Source organism: Bufo gargarizans, chromosome 6 (genome assembly GCF_014858855.1).
Source record: "Bufo gargarizans isolate SCDJY-AF-19 chromosome 6, ASM1485885v1, whole genome shotgun sequence".
NCBI lineage: Eukaryota > Metazoa > Chordata > Amphibia > Anura > Bufonidae > Bufo > Bufo gargarizans.
In genome coordinates this window covers 17,245,338-17,272,312 of record NC_058085.1, presented here as the reverse complement: position 1 = coordinate 17,272,312, position 26,975 = coordinate 17,245,338, and the positions used below count along the sequence as shown (strand labels likewise).

General features: G+C 40.7%; 1 protein-coding gene across 1 annotated transcript in view; it reads right to left on the bottom strand.

Moving 5' to 3' along the window:
* Positions 1-12,860: 12,860 nt before the first annotated feature.
* LOC122940402 (zinc finger protein 850-like) overlaps positions 12,861-26,975 on the bottom strand; it is a 98,624-nt gene continuing 84,509 nt past the window's right edge. Inside the window, exon 3 of the mRNA XM_044297068.1 lies at positions 12,861-14,864. Coding sequence (XP_044153003.1) covers positions 12,998-14,864 — 1,867 coding nt within the window. The 3' untranslated portion in view covers positions 12,861-12,997. The remainder of the gene's footprint in view (positions 14,865-26,975) is intronic.

Sequence of the window (26,975 nt, the reverse complement as noted above, 5' to 3'; positions counted from 1 at the left end):
GAGTGTCACCTACAGCTAGCTGGATATTGTGAACAATGCCTTTCAGAGATCTCTGCGAGAGTGGAGCAGAGTCGATAGCAAAAACAGGTATATCCTTTTCTAATGTACAAACCTGAAAACCATGCAATGCTACAAATTGAGTGTCAATAAGATTGACGGCCGCTCCACTATCGACAAAAATCTCACAAGGAATGACTTTGCTCTCTAGCGCCACCCTGGCAGACAGGAGAAAACGGGAACTGCAGGTCAGAGGAATAGCATCAATTCCCACATCAACTTTGCCCAAAGTAGCAGATGAAGCAGAACTTGATGATCTACCTCTTGAGGTTTTTCTCTTATTATCGCTCTTAGTACAGTTCAGGAATCTCCTAGACGGACAAACATTTGCCAAATGACCTATGCCCCCACAACAAAAACACACCATATTCTGAGGACTAAATCCTCTTTTATCAGGGGCAAGTCGGCCTAGCTGCATGGGCTCCTCCTCAGAGGGGAGCGAGACAGGATGAGACCCCTGCATACTGAATGAGTCCGCACCATTGCACCTAGACTGACAATGGCTGGACGGAGAGGTCTTGTTTCTTTCCCTTAGACGCCTGTCAAGGCGTACCGCCAATGACATGGCAGACTCTAAGGACGTTGGTCTCTCATGGAAAGCAAAGGCATCTTTCAAACCCTCTGAGAGACCATGACAGAACTGACTTCGGAGTGCAGCATCATTCCAGCCTGAATCAGCTGCCCATCTCCGAAATTCAGAACAATAAAGCTCCGCAGACAGTTTGTTCTGGCATAAAACACGTAAGTTCGATTCTGCCAGAGCAACACGATCCGGGTCATCATATATCTGCCCCAGGGCCACAAAAAATCTTTCCACGGATCGAAGGGAGGGATCCCCTGATGACAGCGAAAAAGCCCAGGTCTGAGCATTACCCCTGAGCAGGGAGATGACAATCCTCACCCTCTGTTCCTCATTACCAGAGGAGTGGGGACACAAACAAAAATGGAGTTTACATGCCTCTCTGAAGCGAACAAAATTCTCACTGCCCCCGGAGAACATTTCCGGAAGTGAGACCTTTGGCTCGCAACAGACTCCATGAGCCGGAGCAGAGCCCAATGTTTGTAGCTGAGTCACAGATTGACGGAGATCCGCTACTTCCAAAGAAAGACCCTGCATGCGGTCAACCAAGCCAGAAAGCGGATCCATGTCAACAAGGACGGTTTTGGTGGATTATAATGTCACGGCTGTTTAAGGGTAACCAGAGCATACACAGTAAGAAGAGCTACTGACCAGACCCAAACTAGGGAAGAGAAAGGGTGACCCCTGTCAGACCCTCAACACTCTCCCTATGCTGCTAAAGCACATGCCCGGATCCAAATGGTGGAACGAGGCATGCCCGCGTACCTTAGACTGATGAGCCCTGTAACCCCTACAATAGTGGAAGGGGCACGGCCACCGATGCCCTGCTCAGAATATGGAGGGAACTGTGGCCACCTCAGATCCAGTCAGGAAATCACCAGGTACACAACAAAGTCTGCACACTTAGCTGATGGAGCTGCAGCCGCAGAGAAGACGGATCCAAGGGCCGCTGGCAATATCCGGAGTGCTTGCAGCAGCAGAACACAGGTCCAGAGAACTAGTAGCTTAAGAAGTGAAGATACTCAAGGCAGAGCTACAACTGAAAAGAGAAATATAATCCACGCCCTGCAATAGGAGGAGGGGTGATTTAAAGGCAGGGAAATCAAACGCAGGAGAGACAGCTGGGAGTAAAGACCTCATCACAGGGGCGGAGAAACAGAACAGTGAGAACACCTCCAAACTCTAAGTGACATCATCACAGGGGTGGAGACACAGAGCTGTGAGAACGTCTCAAAGCTCTGGTAGTGACACCTAATCCTGACTTGTATTTCTCAACAACATTGTCCCTTACTTGTTTGGAGAGTTTCTTGGTCTTTATGGCAGTGTTTGGTCAATGATGCCTCTTCCTTAGGTGTTGCAGCCTCTGGTGTGTATATGTAATGACAGATCATGTGACACTTAGATTGCACACAGGTGACATCATCTCACTAATTATGTGACTTCTGAAGGTAATTGGTTGCACCAGAGCTTTTTATGGGCTTCCTAACAAGGAGTTGAATACATACGCACATGACAATTTTCTATTTCTAAACAATAGTTTTATTTATATATATTTCTCCTTTCACTTCACCAACTTAGACTATTGTGTTCTGATCCATCACATAAAAGTCAGATTAAGAAAACATTGAACTTAAGGCTGTAATGTAACAAAATACAAAAAAAGTCAAGGGGATGAATACTTATACAAGGCACTGTATATTATACACTGATATAAAAGGCTTCTCACACACAGCAGCGCCAACCCCAAGATGAAGGCAGCAGCTGAAACGCACGTCGGGGAGGACACATCCCCTACAGATGTCTGTCATATGGGTTGGTGATTTTACTATTGTTTATTTTAGTCACTTTACGTGTGAATTTCCTTTCGCCGTTCTATGATTTCTGTCTCGTCAGCGCCTCACACTGGAGACCTGCGCACTTCTTCTCCATTATTAGTAATTCTATATTTATTAATATCTTTTTGGAGCCGTTATATCATATTTATCATCTACAAGCAGAATTACCGGCTTCACACCACCCCCCCATAACAGGGACATTTACAGCGTCTCCCCATAACAGTGTCATCCACAGCGTCCCCCCCATAACAGTGTCATCCACAGCGCCTCCCATAACAGTGTCATCCACAGCGCCCCCCATAACAGTGACATCCACAGCATCCCCCCATAACAGTGACATCCACGGTGTTAAATGAAGTCGGCCACTGATCTCACACTGCCAACATACAGAGGGTGATGCCCCACATCATATACATTTCAGTTCAGCCCGGCCCAAATTCATTTAACCCTTTAAAAACACCAGTTACTTATTGAAATCAGTGACAGTGTCCGTCTGTCCACTTTGCTGCCAGTTCTTGTGCCCAGAACCTGTTTGGGCTGAACTCCCCAATAAAACGGCTAGGGCAGAGCTAAAGCACGCCCATCAGAGCTGGTGACGTCACCAAACACACTGCTGAGCGTAAGCTTCCGCCAGGCAGTGTTTTATGGTAAACAAAAGAGCCCGTGCCCTGCGCGATCTAGCGCAGGGCAAGGGAGCGCATCGGAGCATGAGGTGTTCCGATGCCAACATCAGTGGGGCTGCCAGGGTGAAAATAAGGGTATGTCCGGGTTCCGCTCTGATCCCGGAAAACCCCTTTAAAATGCAATGAATTATCGCTATAGTGCATTGCATTTTAATGTCAGTCCGGGCTGTTAGAGCAGGGCCGCTTTGTGCTACAGGAGAAGGAACGGGACCTGTGTTGACCATGTGACTAAATGTGGGACGAGTTAGGCTACAGGAGGAAGTAAATGACCTGTCATGATGTCACAAATAGACAAATAGAATAGGACTGTTTGATTATGGGCCGGACGTTCCATAAAATGCGGTGTTTTATTATTTTAGAGTGGTATCGAGTATCGCAATACTTTTTTATAGTATCAAAACTGAATCAAAATTTTGGTATCGTGACAACCAGGTGCGTAACGATCGCGGTCGCAGAGGGTGCAGCCGGCTCCGGCGGGGGGAGGGGGCCTGCTGCGCTAGCATGTAATAGGAGCGCTCTAACGGGGCCCAGCATGAAGTACAGTGACAATACCAGGCCCCGATAGAGCGCTCTTCAAACATGTACATTATGCGCGGGGTGCACATACTCACGCGGCAGTTCTTGTCACGTCTGGGCTGTCATCTCCAGAGTAAAGCAGGGAGCTCTCTCTGCTCCCTGCTTCACTTTTCTTCTGAGCGCCGGCGCTCCCCCTGCAGGCTGCACATGGCACTGCAGCCCAGCCAGCAGCACGATTTGAGTGGGAGCACATCAACAGGGAAGAAGGTAAGTATGTGTTTTTTTTTTTTGTTATTTCATGCAGAGTGGAGGCAAAAGGGGGGCCACAACAAGAGTGAGGGTGCACAAAAGTCGGCATTTTTACTGAGGGGGCACAAAAGTCGGCATTTTTACTGAGGGGGCACAAAAGTCGGCATTTTTACTGAGGGGGCACCTAATCTGCCATAACTACTGTGAGGGGGCACATATTTGGGCATAACTGCTATGAGGGGTCACATAATCTGGCATAACTGCTATAAGGGGGCACATAATCTGGCATAACTGCTGTAAGGGGGCACATAACTCGGTATAACTAATGTGAGAGGGCAGCTATCTGGCCATAACCACTATGAGGGGGCACATATCTGGCCATAACCACTGTGAGGGGGCACATATCTGGCCATAACCACTGTGAGGGGGCACATATCTGGCCATAACCACTGTGAGGGGGCACATATCTGCCATATCTACTGTGAGGGGGCACATATCTGGCCATAATTACTGTGAGGGGCACATAACTACTGTAATGGGGCACGTAATCTGGTATAACTACTGTAAGGGGGCACATAACTGGGCATAACTACTGTGAGGGGGCAGATATCTCCCCATAAAGACTGTGAGGGGGCACATATCTTGCATATCTACTGTGAGGGGGCACATATCTGACCATAACCACTGTGAGGGGGCACATATCTGGCCATAACCACTGTGAGGGGGCACATATCTGGGCATAGCTACTTAAGGGGGGGACATATCTGGGCATTACTACTGTGAGGGGGCACATATATGGGCATTACTACTGTGAGGGGGCACATATCTGGGCATTACTACTGTGAGGGGGCACATATTTGGCCATAACTACTGTGAGAGGGGCACATATCAGGGCGTTACTACTGTGAGGGGGCACATGATGGGATATTGGTAACGCCATTTTGTCTCTTTAAGCAAATGTGTATTATGATTACATCTGACCAGTACACTGTTTCAAGATCTCCCTTCCCCCTTACCCCCTTTGGAATGTGAGAATCTTCCTGTGCGGTTTCAAGATACCCATGCATTCCTAAAGTTTGTAGTTTGAACAGCTTTACCTTATAGGGTCATCATGGCTCAAATGCATAGTAGCCTATGTGTCCATACCTGATTGGTCAAATGCTGTTACTATGAGTCATCTATTATGTTAATGCAGAGCTCATGTGTATTCATGCTATAGGTTGAAACAAATGCTAACATATGATTGGATTTAAAGAAAGTTCAACCATTCCTTTATCAACTGTTGCTTCCCTGCAAATAAACCAGAGTGAATTGGAACAAGGCACAGGTCTGGTCTTCATTCTTATTCACCCTCCTGGTACCAGTACAAGGCTTAATCCAAGCTTACTACCGAGATCATTGTCAGGGACACAATAAGGTAAAGGGGTCCATATTGCCTTACAGCACATATCTGGGCATTACTACAGTGAGGGGGCACATATCTGGCGATAACCACTGTGAGGGGCACATATCTGGCGATAACCACTATGAGGGGCACATATCTGGCCATAACCACTGTGAGAGGGCACATATCTGGGCATATCTACTGTAAGGGGGGAACATATCTGGGCACATCTACTGTAAGGAGGGAACATATCTGGGCATTACTACTGTGAGGGGGCACATATCTGGGTATTACTACTGTGAGAGGGGCACATTTATGGGCATTACTACTGTGAGAGGGGTACATTTCTGGGCATCACTACTGTGAGGGGCACATATCTGGCCATAACCACTGTGAGGGGCACATATCTTACCATAACCACGGTGAGGGGGCACATATTTGGGCATATCTACTGTAAGGGGGGAACATATATGGGCACATCTACTGTAAGGGGGGAACATATCTGGGCATTACTACTGTGAGGGGGCACATATCTCGGCATTACTACTGTGAGAGGGGCACATTTCTGGGCATTACTACTGTGAGAGGGGCACATTTCTGGGCATCACTACTGTGAGGGGGCACATATCTGGGCATTACTACTGTGAGAGGGGCATATATTTAGGGATAACTACAGTGAGGGAGCAAAAAAGTGGGCATAACTACTGTGACAGGCACAAAGGTGGGCATAACTGCTGTGAGGGGCCACAAGGTGGGCTTAATTACTGTGAGAGGGCACATATCTGGGCATTACTACTGTGTGGTAGCACTGAGGGGAAATGTCCTAGATTACCCTGCTATACATTGGCATGGCTCAGTCTTACAGGCCAGCACAGCGCCCCTACTGGTGATTTTACAGGGGCATTAACCATCCCTTCCATATGTGATTCTTTTTTTTCTCAACACAGGGACCTTGTTCTGGATCCAGCGGACATCACGCCGACACCAGTGACACCCTGGATAAGGTAGGACCAGATTTTATTAGGACTGGGTGAGTGTAGCCATGCATTGGGCTTAGGGCTCTTTGACACGAGCGGATCCAGTACATGGTATCCACTGCGTGAAAGAGAGCCAAGCCCTGCTCCGGACAGCAGAGACACGGAGCAGTAACATGATTGATAATCCTCAGTGCCTCTCTGTGATCTTTTTACTACAAAATCACGGTGACAACTTTATCTCACTGATCACAGAGAGGCACAGAGCATTATCAATCATGTTAATGCTCCGTGTCTCTGCCCTCTGAAGCGGGGCTTGGCCCTCTTTCACGCAGTGGATTCCACGCATGGCATCCGCTCGTGTGAACAGAGCCCTTAGTGTAAAGAAAATCTGCTGCCTCTTTGTAAAAATGGAGGGGGGCCCCCAATCCAAACTTTGCACTGGGGCCCATAACACTATAGTTATGCCACTGGTGACAACTCTTGTAGTGACGTCTAACAACATCTGATTTCTTACATTTCAACCACTTCGTGGCCTGCTTAGAAATCGGGCATGTGTCACTTCGGCAGAGAATAACCAAACTCTAATAGTTTTGCTCATCCAAGTAATTCTGACATTGTTTTAGTCAAATATTTTACTTTATTATACTGAAACAAATTGCTTAACTTTATTGAAAATTATATATATATAGTGACGTACTGCACCTCGCAGCTGCGCCTGGCATCACTGTACGTCGGGATGATGCAGTACGGTTTCGGCACTGGTCACCAAGACTTGATGTTACTCCATCCTTGGTAGTATGTTAGGTCAGCTTGGCACATTTTTACACAGACAGCTCTTGTCCACACGGGCGCAGGGATTGAGAGAGGGTTGCCCACGCTACCTCCGGCATGGCACAACACTCGCTCACAAGCCTGACAGGCTAAGAGAGCCCTTTCACTGCCCCAGTGAGACAGAGCCCTGCTAGCCCGGTAGACGGCCACCAGTTCCTCGTTGGATATAAGCCCGGTCCATTAACAGGGTTATATCGGGTCAGAAACCAACCCAGGCAGCATGTAATGTAATACCGAGATACGGACGCGTGGATCGAGACAACAGAACAGCGAAAGATTAAATTATACATTTAATTGCCTTAAAGGGGTTGTCTCACGTCAGCAATTGACATTTATCATATAGATTAAGTTAATACAAGGCATTTACTAATATATTGTTATTGTCCATATTGCTTCCTTTGGTGGCTAGACTCATTCTTCCATCACATTATACATGTCTTGTTTCCATGGTTACGACCACCTTGCAATCCAGCATTGGTGGCTGTAATTGCACAATAAAGAAAAAAGCACTGACTTCTCTGTTGGCCGGGACCATAGGAACGCACATAGGCCGGCACTTTTTCCTATAGTGTGCAAACACGGCCACCAATCCTGGATTGCATGGTGGTCGTAACCATGGAAACTAAACATGTATAATGTGATGGAAAAATTTGTCTACCCAGTAAAGGAAGCAATACGGATATTAATAATACATTAGTAAGTGCCTTGTATTAACTTTCTCTACATAATAAATGCCATTTGCTGAAGTAAGACAATCCCTTTAAGGGGGCACTAGAGAAAACACTTTATACACAGATTATATACAATGGTCATTTATGCAAATACAGGTGATGGTACAGTGAGAGTTAACAGATATAAGTCAGTTACCAGATACATATGAGGTCCAGTGAAGTTGTAATCTTGTAGAATTCTTGGATGATGTCACATGGGTGGCAGTGAGGACAGCGAGTTTCTAGGTCTCTCCAGACATGACACCCCATGACCTCCCTTAAGAGAAAGACAATCACCTCTGCCTTGTACGTGCACTTAAACTTTAGGCGGTCACCCCCCCTCCATCACCCCCGGAGGATCACACTCCCCCTTCTTTTGGCTTGGCAGCCAGAAATCCAAAAACCCATTATGGATCCTAGCTCCTCATCGGAAGGAGTTCTCCGTATCTCCCCTTCCCTATGTCCCACAGGCAAACGAAGACCGGGAGAACGTCCGTCTCAGTCCCAGAGTCTTAAAGACGTCAACGGTGTATTTATGAGATGTACATGCAGTTCATCATTTCTTTTGAACTCCCGGTTCCATGATGTCTGGGGAGTTTCTTTATAGTTGTTGACCAACTCAGCCCCCATCAGTGGAGCTGAGCTGCCAGCTTGACATGTAACCACAGGGTCTGCTTTGGAGCAGCGCCACCTTTGGAGCTTGTTTCCTCTGCCAATTCCCTTCACCTGAGCAAATGGGCAGGCATTAAATCCTAACTCCACATATTCCATATATATTCAAAATATTTATCAGAAATATATTCCCATCTGCTTAGTTTTTATGTTAAATATCTATCAATTGAAGAACAAAGTCGTCTGAATCAGAAGGTAGGCAATCTATCTCCTGCCGACAGTGAGACAACCAGATAACACACGATACAATGGTCAAGCTCTGCTAAGCAGCTGTCTGATTATACTTGGAGTCCAGGCTTTATATAAGGTTCCTTATGTAAGCAATAAAGAAATATGCTATATAATAATAATCTCTATAACTAGGCAGGTTGGTCGATACTTTGCACATATAACAGGAGGTTTCTATAGAATATGACAGGATGATGAGGCAGGATGTTCTATAAACTGTTGACCCAGATGTTCTCTGCAGTTGTGCTTTATTACCCAAGTCAACAGTCTTTACAAAAATCTGTTAACTCTTAAAATGATATGAATTTCAAAAACGTTTCCTACATGGTGTAGTGGATGAATCCGGTTATGTCAGAGCTGCTTCAACTGAAGAGATTGGTCACCACTTCTGTCTAAGGCACAATGGGTCTGTGGAGTTCTGGTGCCAGAGCTACTGTAGACCAGCTGATTGGTGGGGTGCCAGGTGTCAGACCCCCCCCCCCCCACCTATCTAATACCTATGGCCTATCCTGACAACAGGCCATCGAGATCACATTACTGGAAAACCCCTTTAATGACATATACATTATTGTCATTTAGAGCATGGGGCAGTTTTTACTTCATGTGCAACCCACCAAATTTTTGCTATTGTTTTTACATGTCACATAGTGGTTCTTAATTTATGTTTTTAGAGATTTTTTTTATCTTTAGTTTTATTTGGGGGAAAATGTCATTTTATTTCAAACTCCAGCTGCTTATTCTTTGAATATGCAAATTGACACCATAATAAATGGTTAAAATTGGTTCACTGTTTTGGTCATTTTAAAGGGCTTCTATCACCCCCCAACCCCCAATTTTCAGTTTTTGACTTATTATATTTGTTAATGTAAGCAGATTCCATATATGCCCCTCTTACCTCGGGCAGTGCAGTAATTACAGTAAAAAACATACTTTTATTATATGGAAATTTCTTCACTACCAGCAAGTTGGGCGGACTTGCTGGTAGCCGTCGCATCCTCTGTTTGAAAATACGCCCCCTCCTCCACTTGATTGACAGGGCCAGCGAGCGCTCTCCTCCCCTCACTGGCCCTGCCTGCAGCCTCAAATCCCGCGCCTGCGCCGTATCGGTCGTCATTTGACGCAGGCGCTCTGAGAGAAGGACGTCCGCTTGGCCACTCCTTCCTCAGTGTGCCTGCGCCGATGACATCAGCCCTACACCCGGAAGAGAAGTATGTTTTTTACTGTAATTACTGCACCCACCCGAGGTAAGAGGGGCATGTATGGAATCTGCTTACATTAACAAATATAATAAGTTAAAAACTGAAAATTGGGGGTTGGGGGGTGACAGAAGCCCTTCAATATTATTATTTTTTGTTTCATGTGAAAAAGCCGACTATGCTGACGGTTTCGGCAGGTGTGGACTGTTTTTCTATTTTATTCTCACTTGTATTATATGATATATTTTGATACTCTTAAAACACATTTTGGCAGGTGGGACATTTAAGCATTTTTTCTTATTATTCAATTTTATTTATAACTGGCGCATCCAAATGTGACAAGTGAAGCTTCTGCACCATAACGGCCCTGCCTGGCAAGGTAGAAACCACTATGAGCACAAAACAAGCAATCACTGACAGAATATATTAACGGCAGCGTCCAAACCCATCCATAAGAACAGTAAAGGATCACTACTACCTCCCCATCTGAGTTATTGTCATTACTTCTAGAAGTACAGATGTAGCAGGGGTAACACACAAACTCTTAACTCAAAATGGTCACAAATGCAACATATCCAATGAATATATTTTATATCAATAAAACTAAACAATCCAGAGCTGGTGGGACATACAATAAAAAATAATCAAGGATTCCCCCACTGGTAAAATCATGTGAGGTGAGTGAACCATATGACTTCTACAAATACAGGGGTGGCAGGGACCCCACTTGTTGAATTTATCTACAGGTACATTTTGGTCAGGGTGTGCAGATTAACATGGTATACCTTGGGTCAGTACAGAGATCTATCCCATCATCTATTTATCCCCAGGAATGTGACGAGGGGACATCCTCTGCGTCTGGAGGAAAGAAGGTTTGTACACAAACATAGAAGAGGATTCTTTACGGTAAGAGCAGCGAGACTATGGAGCTCTCTGCCTGAGGAGGTGGTGATGGTGAGTACAATAAAGGAATTCAGGAGGGGCCTGGATGTATTTCTGGAGCTTAATAATATTACAGGCTATAGCTACTAGAGAGGGGTCGTTGATCCATGGAATTATTCTGATTGACTGGAGCCGGAAACAAATTTTTTCACCCTAAAGTGGGGAAAATTGGCTTTTTTTTGCATTCCTCTGGATCAGGCTGAATAGGCTGAACTGGATGGACAGATGTCTTTTTTTTCAGCCTTATAAACCATGTTACATCCTATCTGTCATTCCACTTGACTGCAAATAACTGGCCATTTACAAGTGTGAATGACGCCCCTTTTTCCACATGTCTAGACACCAGCTCTTGTGGGAATCCAGCTCTATTTTTTGGACTTTCACATATAGGCCCCTGTATTTGCAGTTTTAAAGGAATGGAGGGGTCCCCATACCGATCACAGGGAGGGTGGAATACAGTTTTTTTTAGTTTTTTTTTCTCTTACCAAACATTTGTGTTTAGAGGAGATATATATATAACACCTTAGTTTAACTTTTAACTGGATCTGTCCTTTGATTACCAATATTCATTCAATACAGGAGACTATGTTTGGGGAGCTCTCACAGCGGTCCCAATCATCGCTCCAAGCCCTTAGCTACCTCTGGTATTTGAAAGCAAGGCGCTGTTTTATCTCCCTCTAAAAAGGAGTATCTGAAGGAATAAAGCCAGTTAGTGACCACCATAAAAACACATAAGGGAGGTCACTAACGGGCTAACCATGAAGATGGCTTCTCTTATATGTGTTTTCTTTATGTTTAACAAGAGATGATTTATGGTTGAAACGCATATCACATTCTGAACATAAAACTGGCTTCTTGTGTGAGTTCTCTGATGTACAACAAGAGTCAATTTACATAGTAGCATAGTATATAAGGCCGAAAAAAGACATTTGTCCATCCAGTTCGGCCTGTTATCCTGCAAGTTGATCCAGAAGAAGGCAAAAAAAAAAACTGTGAGGTAGAAGCCAATTTTCCCCATTTTAGGGGAATAAAAAATTCCTTCCTGACTCCAATCAGGCATCAGAATAACTCCCTGGATCAACGACCCCTCTCTAGTAGCTATAGCCTGTAATATTATTACACTCCAGAAATACATCCAGGCCCCTCTTGAATTCCTTTATTGTACTCACCATCACCACCTCCTCAGGCAGAGAGCTCCATAGTCTCGCTGCTCTTACCGTAAAGAATCCTCTTCTATGTTTGTGTACAAACCTTCTTTCCTCCAGACACAGAGGATGTCCCCTCGTCACAGTCCTGGGGATAAATAGATGATGGGATAGATCTCTGTACTGACCCCAATATATTTATACATAGTAATTAGATCTCCCCTCAGTCGTCTATTTTCTAAAGTGAATAACCCTAATTTTGATAATCTTTCATGGTACTGTAGTTGCCCCATTCCAGTTATTACTTTAGTTGCCCTCCTCTGGACCATCTCCAGCTCTGCTATGTCTGCCTTGTTGACAGGAGCCCAGAACTGTACACAGTACTCCATGTGTGGTCTGACTAGCGATTTGTAAAGTGGTAGGACTATGTTCTTATCACGAGCATCTATGCCCCTTTTGATGCAACCCATTATATTATCAGCAGCTGCCTGACATTGGTTTTTGCAGCTTATTTTGCTGTTTATTAAAATTCCTAGATCCTTTTCCATGTCAGTGTTATCGAGTGTTTTACCATTTAGTATGTATTGGTGACTTGCATTATTCCTTCCCATGTGCATAACTTTACATTTGTCAGTGTTAAACCTCATCTGCCACTTATCTGCCTAAGCCTCCAATCTATCCAGATCCCTCTGTAGTAGTATATGGTCATCTTCAGTGTTAATTAGTTTATACAGTTTCGTGTCATCTGCGAAAATTTTTATTTTACTATGCAAGCCTTCTACAAGATCATTATTTTGAAGAGAATAGGGCCCAATACTGACCCCTGAGGTACCCCACAAGTGACAGTGACCCAATCTTAGTGTGTACCATTAATAACCACCCTCTGTTTTCTATCACTCAGCCAGTTACTTACCCACATACAGACATTTTCTCCCAGTCCGAGCATTCTCATCTTATAAACTAACCTTTTATTTGTGCTTAAAACATTTCCCTCATTCTGAACATGAAAATGGCTTCTCTCCTGTGTGATTTCTCTGATGTATAACAAGTACTGGTTTTGTCTTAAAACATTTCCCACATTCTGAACATGAAAATGGCCTCTCTCCTGTGTGATTTCTTTGATGTACAACAAGAGCCCGTTTCTGCTTAAAACATTCACCACATTCTGAACATGAAAATGGCTTCTCTCCTGTGTGAATTCTCTGATGTATAACAAGTTTTGATTTACAGTTAAAATATTTCCCACATTCTGAACATGAAAATGGCTTCTCTCCTGTGTGATTTCTTTGATGTACTACAAGAGCCCATTTCTGCTTAAAACATTCACCACATTCTGAACATGAAAATGGCTTCTCTCCTGTGTGATTTCTCTGATGTATAACAAGTACTGGTTTTGTCTTAAAACATTTCCCACATTCTGAACATGAAAATGGCTTCTCTCCTGTGTGATTTCTTTGATGTACAACAAGAGCCCGTTTCTGCTTAAAACATTCACCACATTCTGAACATGAAAATGGCTTCTCTCCTGTGTGAATTCTCTGATGTATAACAAGATTTGATTTACTTTTAAAATATTTCCCACATTCTGAACATGAAAATGGCTTCTCTCCTGAGTGATTTCTTTGATGTACAACAAGAGCCCGTTTCTGCTTAAAACATTCACCACATTCTGAACATGAAAATGGCTTCTCTCCTGTGTGATTTCTCTGATGTATAACAAGATTTGATTTACTTTTAAAATATTTACCACATTCTGAACATGAAAATGGCTTCTCCCCTGTGTGATTTCTCTGATGTTCAACAAGAGTCAATTTCTGCTTAAAACATTTCCCACATTCTGAACATGAAAATGGCTTCTCTCCTGTGTGATTTCTCTGATGTACAACAAGACCTGATTTCCACCTAAAACATTTCCCACATTCTGAACATGAAAATGGCTGCTCCCCTGTGTGATTTCTATGATGTATAGCAAGATCTGATTTTCGGTTAAAACATTTCGCACATTCTGAACATGAAAATGGCTTCTCTCCTGTGTGATTTCTCTGATGTATAGCAAGATCTGATTTCAGGTTAAAACATTTCCCACATTCTGAACATGAAAATGGCTTCTCTCCTGTGTGATTTCTATGATGTATAGCAAGATCTGATTTACGGTTAAAACATTTCCAACATTCTGAACATGAAAATGGCTTCTCCCCTGTGTGATTTCTCTGATGTATAACAAATTCTGATTTACTCTTAAAACATTTCCCACATTCTGAACATGAAAATGGCTTCTCCCCTGTGTGAATTCTCTGATGCATAACAAGAGCTGATTTCTGGTTAAAACATTTTCCACATTCTGAACATGAAAATAGCTTCTCTCCTGTGTGAATTCTCTGATGTATAACAAGTAATGATTTACAGTTAAAACATTTCCCACATTCTGAACATGAAAATGACTTCTCCCCTGTCTGAATTCTCTGATGTCTAACAAGGTTTGATTTAATCTTAAAACATTTCCCACATTCTGAACATGAAAATGGCTTCTCCCCTGTGTGAATTCTCTGATGTATAACAAGATTTGATTTACGGTTAAAACATTTCCCACATTCTGAACATGAAAATGGCTTCACCCCTGTGTGAATTCTCTTATGTGTGACAATCTGAGATTTAAATCTAAAACATTTCCCACATTCTGAACATGAAAATGGCTTCTCACCTGTGTGAATTCTCTGATGTATAACAAGATTTGATTTATGGTTAAAACATTTCCCACATTCTGAACATGAAAATGGCTTCACCCCTGTGTGAATTCTCTTATGTGTGACAATCTGAGATTTAAATCTAAAACATTTGCCACATTCTGAACATGAAAATGTCTTTCCTCTTACGTGAGCTGTTTGATGTTTAGCATCTCTTCTGTGACTTTTATTCTGTGTTACAGTTGATGATGAATCAGAAGATCGGACCTTTTTAAAAGAATCAAATGATGCATTGTTGCTGTGATTTGATGAAGATATATCTTGGATATTGTTATGCTCTTCAAATGTATCTCGTGTGATACCACAATCATCTTCTTCAAAATCTTGAGATCTGGTATCTGGTTTCTCTAAGTTCCTGGTACAGTTATCTGCCAAAAATAAAACACATTTTATTATTGATGAATAACATTAAAATTGTATTGAAGTTTTATAACTTATCCAATAAAAAAAGAATCCATTGAAATTACAAGACATGGCACAAAATTCAAGTATCAATTGACTAAAACAGTGGTGGCCAAACAGACCACAATCTAATAATAGAAATTGCTAGCTCCCACCTTGAGCAACTTTCCTGCAACCCCCACCCAATCAGTGATTTAAAAGATTTAGAAATAAAACATTTACTAGCGCTGGACAAGAAGCGACAAATACCCTCTTAGTGCCCCACACAATAGTAATCTCCCCTCAGTGTCCCTTTTTTTTATAGTGGAATTCCCCTTTAGTGCCCTTGTGGGAGATAGGAATCCATTTTGTATTTCTGAGACAGAGGTTAGTGAAGCAGACCTATCTACGTGCAGCTGAGAGGGAGCAGTTGACCCCCACCACTTGTGTTCCCGGAATGGTCCTTCGTTGATAGAAACTGATTAAACTTCACTGTCCTTGTGGTTTTTGCCCAAGTTGTGTGACGCCCACAGCTATTGGACTTCTGCCAATAATCATGCTATAAAGATTGTATGTTTTTAAACAATAAACATATTACTTGATTCAGCCATCTTGACACTGTCAGTTTTCTCTGTGTGCACATAAAACTTTCCTGGATTTGGTCCCCGATAATCATAGAGGAAGGGGTAATTGCCCTGACACCCTCTTCACAGTACTGATGCTGCCTATGTGCCCCTACTCAGTAGTTTTGCCCTCTAAGTGCCCCCACACAGTAGTTATGCCCCCTTTGTGCACCCCTTCAGTAGAGCTGTCCCTTTGTGTCCCCTTTACATCAGTGAAGCTCCTGTACTGTGAATAAAGATAAAAAAGTAATACCGAGCACATCATGCTCTTCCCAGCAGCAGGAAAATATCTGGTGTTCAGTGGTGAGACCTTTTTGTATGACTTCTTAAGGCTACACTCACATGTGAAAAAAAGGCCATAAAAAACTGACTCGCTCATGGCCATTTTTCAATCGTTTTTGCATCCCATTCTTGGTCGTCTGGACTTTTTGCATACATTTTTAATGGCCATTATTTGAGGATTATTAAGATGATTTTTATTTGCTTTTCTTATTTAATTACCAACCCCCTGCAGTATACATAATGTCCCCCATAGTGGCCCAAGTTAGTAGTAATGTTCCCCAGGGTGGCCCCCATCAGAAATAATTAATAATGTTAATAATGTGCAGGGTTTTGTTTTTATGGGAGAAAAACTAATAAAAAATTACTCCTCTCATACACTTGCACGCGTAGAGAAAAATCGCTCTTCATTTAGTGCTAAAGGACCTACACTCTCAGTGGGATGATGTCACCATGCGCTCCTAAGCCATCACGTTGGTAGCACAGGTCCTTCAGCACCAAGAGAGACTTGTGTGTGCACAAGCGGATAAGGCAATTTACTTTTATTTTAACCCCTAAATGGCCATTTTCCACTAGTGTACCCATTTTGAATGGCCATTACATGGATGCTCTCCTCTCTAATGGCCATAAAAAATAGTCCCATTGATTTACACGGGGTCCATCTGGCAGTGAAAACGGTCACAAATAGAACATGTCCTATTTTTCACAATGCGGTAATTCTGCGATTTTTATACAGTGCGGTTTTTAAACAATCACATTGCGTTTTTACTATAGTCCGGTTCTCAACCAGTATTTAATGTAGTTGTTACTCTTGGGTATGTGTTATCCCACATTCAAATCATACAATCATACATTGCTTCTAATTCTGTATATAATAAATGTATAAAATCATTATCACAACTGATAGTTAAAATTATCTATATTGTTAAGAGGTAAAGGACAATATATACTCTTATAGTAGGATAAATAATGTGCGGTCGACAGTCATACAAAGAGTTTTTACAAAAAGTTTTGATATGTTCAGGAAAAATGTTCAATTCAGGAGAGAAGTAGAAAAGTATTTGGGAAAGGGTATGGAGAGGGGGCCATCCACCAGGGGGAGGACTCGGAGAACCACAGTAACTCACGGGTCCCTCCTCGGTGAAGAACCCCCTCCCCCCATTGTAACAAATCATAGGAACCCATATATATCAATTTCAGCATTTAATCCTGCTGGTAACAGGATATTGAAGTCAAAGATATGTCTTGATTCAATCCTTGACATTCTTTTGATGTGATTTCCACCTCTCCAAACTGTTTCTACTTTTTCAAGAGCCGAAAATGTAAGTCCCTTTGGGTTCTGATTGTGTGTGGTTTTAAAATGATTTGACAAGGTATATTTCTCATAACCGTTCCTTATGTTAGAGATGTGTTCAGCTATATGGACTTTAAGTTGTCTTTTGGTTCTACCTACGTATTGTCTTTTGCAGGGACATTGTATAATATAGATGACACTATTAGAATTACACGTAAGAAAGTGTTTAATCGTGTGCTGGTGAGTACTTGTCGTGGACTTTACTATAGATGTCTTTTTGGAAAACGTAGTGCTTTTACAACCCATACATTTTCCACACCGGAAAAAACCTGTGGTGTTTGTCCATTTTTGTATGGATGAATCTACTCTGTTTTTATAGGTTTTTGGAATTGTTGGTGCCACCATAAGTGCTAGATTAGGTGCTTTAGTGAAGGTGACCTGTGGATATTGTGAAACTAAGTGACCTATTGTTTTATCTTTGTTTATAAAGTGCCAGTGCTTATTGATTATATATCTCACTTTTTTGTGTTGAGTATTAAAGGGTAAAATAATCCTTGTGTTGTCATCTTTCTGTTCCTTTCTGGTTTTTATATCAAAAAAAGACTTCCGATCTAATTGTCTAACCGTGTCTAATGCTGTCTCCAAAATTTCTGTAGGGTGTTGTTTTTCCAAAAATTGATTTTTCAAAACTAATTCCTCTTCCTCAAAATCCTCTATTTTTGAGCAGTTTCTCCTAATTCGCCTGAACTGTCCTGTTATAATCGTTTTTGTTGATATCTTCCAAGAATTTATCCAGTGATTCCTGATAATTTTTCCATATGAAGAGGACATCGTCGATGTACCTCTTCCAGAGCACCAGGTCTGTCCCCAGCTTGGGATCAATGATCTTTTGCTCCCAACTCACCATAAATAAATTAGCGTAGCTGGGGGCAAACCTGGTGCCCATCGCAGTGCCGCATATCTGCAGATATATGTCTGAATTAAACCAAAAAAAATTATGGTCCAGAATATATTGTGTAACTGTCTGCAGATATTCAATATAGGTAATTGGCTATTTTGTTGTAGTTTTTATCCCCTGTTTATGGTTTATTACTGTGTATAGGGACTGTACATCTAATGTCCCTATGATCCATTCGGGGTTATACTGCATTTTCTCTACCATCTGTATTATTGAAGTTGTATCTTTTATGTAGGACTTAATTGTTTTAACTACAGGCTGTAACAGTTTATCTATGTAATGTGACAGGTTTGCTGTAAGTGAGCCTATGCCGGAGATTATTGGTCGTCCTGGCAGGTTAATGGGATCTTTATGCAGTTTGGGGATGCAATAAAATACTGGTAGATTACATTGACTGTTGGTAATGTAGTGATGTTCCTGTTGAGATAGAATGCCCAATTTCTGACCTTCTTCACATAGGTTTATCAATTGTTTATGGAACTCTGTAGTGGGGTCAATGCGTAAACGTTTATACGTAGTTGTATCAGACAATTGTCTGATACACTCTTTATTATAATTGTCTATATCCCACACAACTATAGCTCCACCCTTATCTGCTGGGCGTATTATTATTTTTTGGTCTTTCTGTAGCTGTTTTATTGCCTGCATCTCTGCTTTTAATAGGTTATTCTCTCTGCTATTACTCGTTTTTATTTTCCTGATATCAAATTCCACTGCTTGCCTGAAAGCTATAATTTCCTCACTGATCTCTTGACGTGGATATTTTACCGATTTACTTTTTACATCTGTGTGTATGTATTTTCTTACCTCTATTGGGTTCTCTCCACTCATCACTGGATTTTTAATGAAATATTTCTTTAGGCATAGCTTCCTAATATATTTTTCTATGCCTATTAGTGTATCGAATTTATTAAATTGATTTGAGGGTGCAAACTTAAGACCTTTATTTAATAATTTTATCTGTGAAGGGGTGAGAGTGATCATGCTCAAATTTACAATTGCGTCTGAATCCTCTAATTGTAGTGATTGTTGCATCTTCTTCTGTTTGAGTCCTCTACGTAATTTCCTTTTTCGTGTCTTTGTGGTTTGTATTGGTGTCTTTGTGTGTTCTGGGACTCCTCGTATCGTGTTGTTATTCGTGATTGTGGTGTCTTGTATTGTTAGTGTGTTTTATGATAATATTGGTCCCGACTGATGTCCCTGTGTCTCAAGTTGTATCGGTGTATTGGGGACTCTATCTGTGTTGGGTGTGACTGTGGTGATCGCCTTGGTGTTTTCTGTCGTGATCTTACTTTGTGGTGGGGTGGGGTTTGATCAAAAAAATGATTCTCTCTAAATATTTCATATCTGTTGGAGGTTGGTATACTGAATTCCCCTTGATCTATATTATGTACTATCTCTGTTTCTGTGGTTTGTTTTGTATATTGACTATTAGTCTTTTTTTGTGTTTGTTTTTTCGGTTCCTTTTTTGCATTTCGAATTTTCTTACTTTTTTTTAGAGATTATATCATATTAAATTTTATCTATATTTTTACAGATCCTTTCTGGCCATAATTTGTACTCCTCATTTTTGGGTAGATTTGTCATAATTACTTTTAGTTCTTCTATCTAGATTGTCAATTGCTCCAAAATCTGGGATCTCCTCTTTATGACCATTGCCATTAATACAATGGATTGTGTCCGCAGGAAATTATCCCATTCTTTTTCGAAATCAATATTATACAGATCATGTGCTGGGGTTTTGGTCAATAGCAATCCAGTTGGTATTATCCCTTGTATAATGTATTGTCTAAGGGCTCTAATTTCCCAACGTTGTTTTAACTGTTTTTGCAGCAGAGCTTCCAATTCTCTAAATATATCCGCCATCTTTTTCAAACGTGAAAGCTTCCACTTTCAAACGTTTGTTCTCCATGTGACTCCAAATATCCATTCTTTGAGAAGAGGGAGCTCGCTCTCAATGGGTGTTAGTATAAAGTCAAGAATAAATATTAGAGAGGGCTCACCTACTAGTCAAGAATGGTATGGGTGCTCCTACAGAGAGGATTCACCCAATCCTCTAAAAATGATTAAGAACAAAAGTGAAGAGTAGTAGGGCACACCACCATTTGGTTCCACAAGGAGAGTTAATATAACAATATATTTATTTGTCGTGATATACAGTATTTATTCAAACATACTAAAATATAGCTAAAACTATTACTTTAAAATTCATAAAACACTTAAAATACAGTAATATAGTTTGGTAATACTCTGTACTTTGACCAGAGCTTCAGAGTCTTTTATATGATAGGGTATCGTCTATCCAAAGGGTTAATTAACCCAATCAATATCCCAGTAGAAAGTACTTGAATAATGAAGATCGATCTAGTATTTGGATACAGTCTTTTGAATAATCACTTGTATCTTTACAACTTAATCGCCACTTCACATATTTAATATAATACCGCTACAATGTCACTGCCTGTTTGCGAAAATAAACCGGAGCTATTTTACTCACTGTTTTGGATTGAGTAGTGCCAGTTTTTGTTACATCACTACTGTAATGGAGTTCTTTACAGGCTGCGGTGTATTGCGGTTTCCACAGGACTTGTAGAGGTCTTTTGTACAGGATTCGGGATCTTCGGTGATCGTGTGTAGCTGTGCTGTATTGGAGATCGCCTGGTAGTGTATTCTTTCTGCGTTTTTAGTTTGTATCACGCAGGGTTAAGTCTCACCAGAAAAGATCTCTCCAAAAAGAAGCAGATGTCCAGCTTTTCTTTACTTTAAGAACGAATATTCACCGATCGCTCTCCTCTACCTTTTCTTCAAGCGCTTTTGATCCTCTGGTTCTGTACTTTATTTCATGGGATTAATTACCATAGTTTTATACAACTGAACAGGTGTGGTCTGAATTAATTAGCTTGTGCTGTGTATAGGAAGTGACGTGAGTTTCTTTTTGATTTCATGATGGAGAGGTATTATTTAAAAACCATTGTTTCTCAGGTTAAAAAATATATTAAATCAACATATAAGTATATCACCTTATATTAAGAGACAATAGAATACATAAATAAAATAGATCTAAAAGTAAATGACATAAACTATATATAAAAATCGGGACCACATTTTTCTACATTATGAATAGAATCTATGACATTATTTCGTTTCATATATATCCCCATATTTCGTGGTACTAATAATATGAAATAAGAGTAGAGAACCGAAGAACTGAAAAACGCAAAGTCGACTATGCAGTAATTCTGCGATTTTAATAATGTGCAGGGCTTTGTTTTTATGGGGGAAAAACTAATAAAAAATTACTCCTCTCATCCACTTGCACGCGTAGAGAAAAATCGCTCTTCATTTTGTGCTAAAGGACCTACACTCTCAGTGGGATGATGTCACCATGCGCTCCTAAGCCATAGTGCTGGGAGAGCATGGTGATGTCATCACGTTGGTAGCACAGGTCCTTCAGCACCAAGAGAGACTGCCTTGTGTGTGCACAAGCGGATAAGGCAATTTACTTTTATTTTAACCCCTAAATGGCCATTTCCCACTAGTGTACCCATTTTGAAAGGCCATTACATGGATGCACTCCTCTCTAATGGCCATTAAAAATAGTCCCATTGATTTACACGGGGTCTATCTGGCAGTGAAAACTGTCACAAATAGAACATGTCCTATTTTTCACAAACCCTATTCACTCGCCTTTAAAAAAAATGGTGAATAGCGCCATTGAGTTCAATTCATTCTAAAATCAGCTATGTGCCATTTTTCACTGTTGTGTGTATGTAGCCTTATCCTGCAGCCTTTCCGATTACACAACTACATATAGCGCCAAAGAATAATCCTGTGACCCGAACATCATCACTGCTGCTAGGACACTGTGCACACGAGATCTTTCCAAATCTCAGTCCTGTCACTTTCAAGTAAACAAACTGCATGGCCCATACCATAACATCTTCCCTTTTTCGTGCATTTATATTAACCCCTTAAGGACCCTGCCATATTTCACCTTAAGGATCCGGCCATTTTTTGTAAATCTGACATGTGTCACTTTATGTTGGGAAAACATTAAAACGCTATTATTTATCCAGGCCATTCTGAGATTAATTTCTCGTCACATATTGTACTTCATGACAGTGGTAAAATTGAGTCCAATTTTTTTTTTTTATTAATAAAAAATACCAAATTTATAAAAAAAATTGAAAAATTTGCAAATTTGCAAATTTTAATTATTACTTTTATAATAGATAGTAATACCTCCAAAAATAGGTATTATTTTACATTCCCCATGTCTACTTCATGTTTGGATCATTTTGTAAATTACATTTTCTTTTTTGGGGACGGTAGAAGGCTTAGAAGTTTAGAGGCAAATCTTTAAATTTTTCTGAAAATTTCCAAAACCCACTTTTTAAGGACCAGTTCAGGTCTGAAGTCACTTTGTGAGGCTTACATAATAGAAACCACCCAAAAATGACTCCATTTTAGTAACTACACCCCTCAAGGTATTTAAAACGGATATTACAAACGTTGTTAACCCTTTAGGTGTTCCACAAGAATTAATGGAAAATAGAGATGAAATTTCAGAATTTTACATTTTTGGCACCTTTTTTCACCTGATGGGTTAGCTCATGTGCTATTTTTATAGAGCAGGTTCTTATGGACGCGGCAATAGCTAATATGTCAACTTTATTTTTTATTTTTTACATTTAACATAAAAAAGCATTTTTGAAACAAAAAAAATCATGTCTACTTTTTTTTTTCCCCCTATTTTTTGACAATTTTTTTTAACTTTATTTGGGGAAAATGACGTGTTTTTTTTTGTTTTTTTTTACTTGAAACTTTCTTGGGGGAAAAACTTTATTTTGTCAACTTTTATTTCACTTTATTTTTTGTCCCACTTTGGGACATCAACTTTTTGGGGTCTGATCCCCTTTACAAGGCATTCCAATACTTCTGTATTGGAATGCATTGGCTGTAAGTGTAATACAGTGTGTATTACACATACAGCTTCCTGCCTGTGAGATCTTGGGAGGTGGATATCACAGGCTCTCCCCCGGAGGGGAGCCCCGATGCCTAAGGAAGGCATTGCGCTGCCTTCCCTGCTATTGGGTCGCTGTCACAGCAGCACGGGGACCCGATGGCAGCTCCGAACCCCGCCCGATATCGCACGTGACACTGTCAGTGCTGACCGCGGCACATCAAGGGTTAATGTGCCGGCATCAGTGATTTCACTGATGTCGGCACATGCAGCAGGGATCCGGTTATCAGTGACTGCCGGACTCCTGTCGCTGATCGGGTGGGCGCAGCTCCTGCACCTGCCTGATCACTATGAAGTACTTGTACGTCACGGGTCTTTAAGTCCTGGACAGAAATGACATATATGTACGTCATGGGTCCTTAAGGGGTTAAAGGAGTTGTCTCATCTGAGACAATGGGGGCGATTCGCTACCACTATTGTCTGATAGGTGCGAGTCCCACCGCTGGGACCTGCACCTATCTCCTAAATGGAGCCCCGAAAGTGGTGGAGGATGCATTGTGCATGCGCAGCACTGGCCCGGCTATATCAGTCAGGCCCATAGAAGTGAATGGAAACGGTGGCTGGTCCTGCTGGTCAATAAAAATCACTCCCATCGATTACATTCCGAATAACCCATTTAACAGATTTAGTAACCTACAAAAAAGAGAAGTGTATTGGATCTACCAACTCGATACCCTAGTACCCCACGGACTAAATGAAATTAGTGAAACTATAATGTGAGAGACCTTATCTCTACAAGATCATCTCACAAAATCAGACTGATAAAAGACAATAGGTAAAAGACATATAGACATATTAGGTATCGTCGCGTCTTTATCGACCAGCTCTATAAACATATGACATAACCTAACTCCTCAGATGAACACCGTAAAAACTGTGCTAAATAAAAAAAAAATTGTCACCTTACATCACAAAAAGTACAACAGCAAGCACCTCATCCTGCAAAAAATTAGCCCCTACGTGAGACAATCGCCAAAAAAATAATAAAAACTATGGCTCAGAATATGGAGACACTAAAACATCATTTTTTTTGTTTTAAAAAAGCTGTTATTGTGTAAAACGTACATAAATAATAGAAAAGTATACATATTAGGTATCGCCACATCCGTATCGACCGGCTCTATAAAAATATCACATGACCTAACCCCTTAGGTGAAAACTGTAAAAAAGTTTAAAATAAAAACTGTGCTAAATAAACAATTTTTTTGTCACCTTACATCACAAAAAGTGTAATAGCAAGCGATCAAAAAATCATGTGCACCCCAAAATAGTTCCAATCAAACCGTCATCTCATCCCGCAATAATCATACCCTACCTAAGATAATCGATCAAAAACTGAAAAAACTATGGCTCTCAGAATATGAAAACACTAAAACATGATTTTTTTGGTTTAAAAAATGAAATCATTGTGTAAAACTTACATAAATAAAAAAAGTATACATATTAGGTATTGCCGCATCCATATCGACCGTCTCTATAAAAATATCACATGACCTAACCCTTCAGATGAACTTCGTAAAAAATAAAAAATAAAAACTGTGATAAATAAACCATTTTTGGGCACCTTACATCACAAAAAGTGTAATAGCAAGCAATAAAAAGTTCTTATGCACCCCAAAATACTACCAATCAAACCGTCATCTCCTCCCGCAAAAAATGAGACCCTACCTAAGACAATTGCCCAAAAACTGAAAAAACTATGGCTCTCAGACTTTGGAGACACTAAAACATGATTTTTTTTGTTTCAGAATGTTGTAAATAACAAAAAAAAAATGGTGCCAAAACAGCTATTTCTTGTTACCTTGCCTCACAAAAAGTGTAATATAAAGCAACCAAAAATCATATGTACCCTAAACTAGTACCAACAAAACTTCCACCCTATCCCGTAGTTTCTAAAATTGGGTCACTTTTTTTGAGTTTCTACTCTAGGGGTGCATCAGGGGGGCTTCAAATGGGACATGGTGTCAAAAAAACAGTCCAGCAAAATCTGCCTTCCAAAAACCGTATGGCATTCCTTTCCTTCTGCGCCCTGCCGTGTGCCCGTACAGCAGTTTACGACCACATATGGGATGTTTCTGTAAACGACAGAATCAGGGCCATAAATATTGAGTTTTGTTTGGCTGTTAACCATTGCTTTGTAACTGGAAAAAAAAATTAAAATGGAAAATCTGCCAAAAAAGTGAAATGTTGAAATTTTATCTCTATTTTCCATTAATTCTTGTGGAAAACCTAAAGGGTTAACAACTTTTGTAAAATCAGTTTTGAATACCCTGAGGGACTGTAGTTTCTTAGATGGGGTCACGTTTATGGAGTTTCTACTCTAGGGGTGCATCAGGGGGGGCTTCAAAAGAGACATGGTGTAAAAAAAAAACAGTCCAGCAAAATCTGCTTTCTAAAAACTGTATGGCATTCCTTTCCTTCTGTGCCCTGCCGTGTGCCCGTACAACAGTTTACAACTACATATGGGGTGTTTCTGTAAACTACACAATCAGGGTCATAAATATTGAGTTTTGTTTGGCTGTTAACCCTTGCTTTGTTACTGGAAAAAATTGATTAAAATGGAAAAGTGCCCAAAAATTTAAATTCTGAAATTTTATCTCCATTTGCCAATAACTTGTGGAACACCTAAAGGGTTAACGACATTTGTAAAATCAGTTTTGAATACCTTGAGGGGTGTAGTTTCTTAGATGGGGTCACTTTTATGGAGTTTCTACTCTAGGGGTGCATCAGGGGGGCTTCAAATGGGACATAGTGTCAAAAAAAACATTCTAGCAAAAGCTGCCTTTCAAAAACCGTATGGCATTTCTTTCCTTCTGTGCCCTGCCGTGTGCCCATACAGCAGTTTACGACCACATATGGGGTGTTTCTGTAAACGACAGAATTAGGGCCATAAATATTGAGTTTTGTTTGGCTGTTAACCCTTGCTTTGTAACTGGAAAAAAAAATTAAAATGGAAAATCTGCCAAAAAAGTGGAATTTTGAAATTGTATCTCTTTTTTCCATTAATTCTTGTGGAAAACCTAAAGGGTTAACAATGTTTATAAAATCAGTTTTGAATACCTTGATGAACTGTAGTTTCTTAGATGGGGTCACGTTTATGGAGTTTCTACTCTAGGGGTGCATCAGGGGGGCTTCAAAAGGGACCACCTAAAGGGTTAACGACGTTTGTAAAATCAGTTTTGAATACCTTGAGGGGTGTAGTTTCTAGAATGGGGTCATTTTTGAGTGTTTTTTATTATGTAAGCTTCACAAAGTGACTTCAGACCTGAACTGGTCCTTAAAAAGTTGCTTTTTGAAAATTTCTGAGAAATTTCAAGATTTAATTCTAAGCCTTGTAACGTCCCCCAAAATTAAAATGTCATTCCCAAAATGATCCTAACATGAAGTAGACATATGGAAAATGTAAAGTAATAACAATTTTTGTAGGTTTTAATATGTATTATAGAAGTAGAAAAATTGAAAGTTGGAAATTTGCTAATTTTTCAAAATTTTTGGCAAATTTGGTATTTTTTTATAAATAAAAATTATTATTTTTTACTCCATTTTACCAGTGCCATGAAGTACAATATGGGACAAAAAAACTATCTCAGAATGGCCTGGATAACTTAAAGCGTTTTAAAGTTATCACCACATAAAGTGACACTGGTCAGATTTGCAAAAAATGGCCT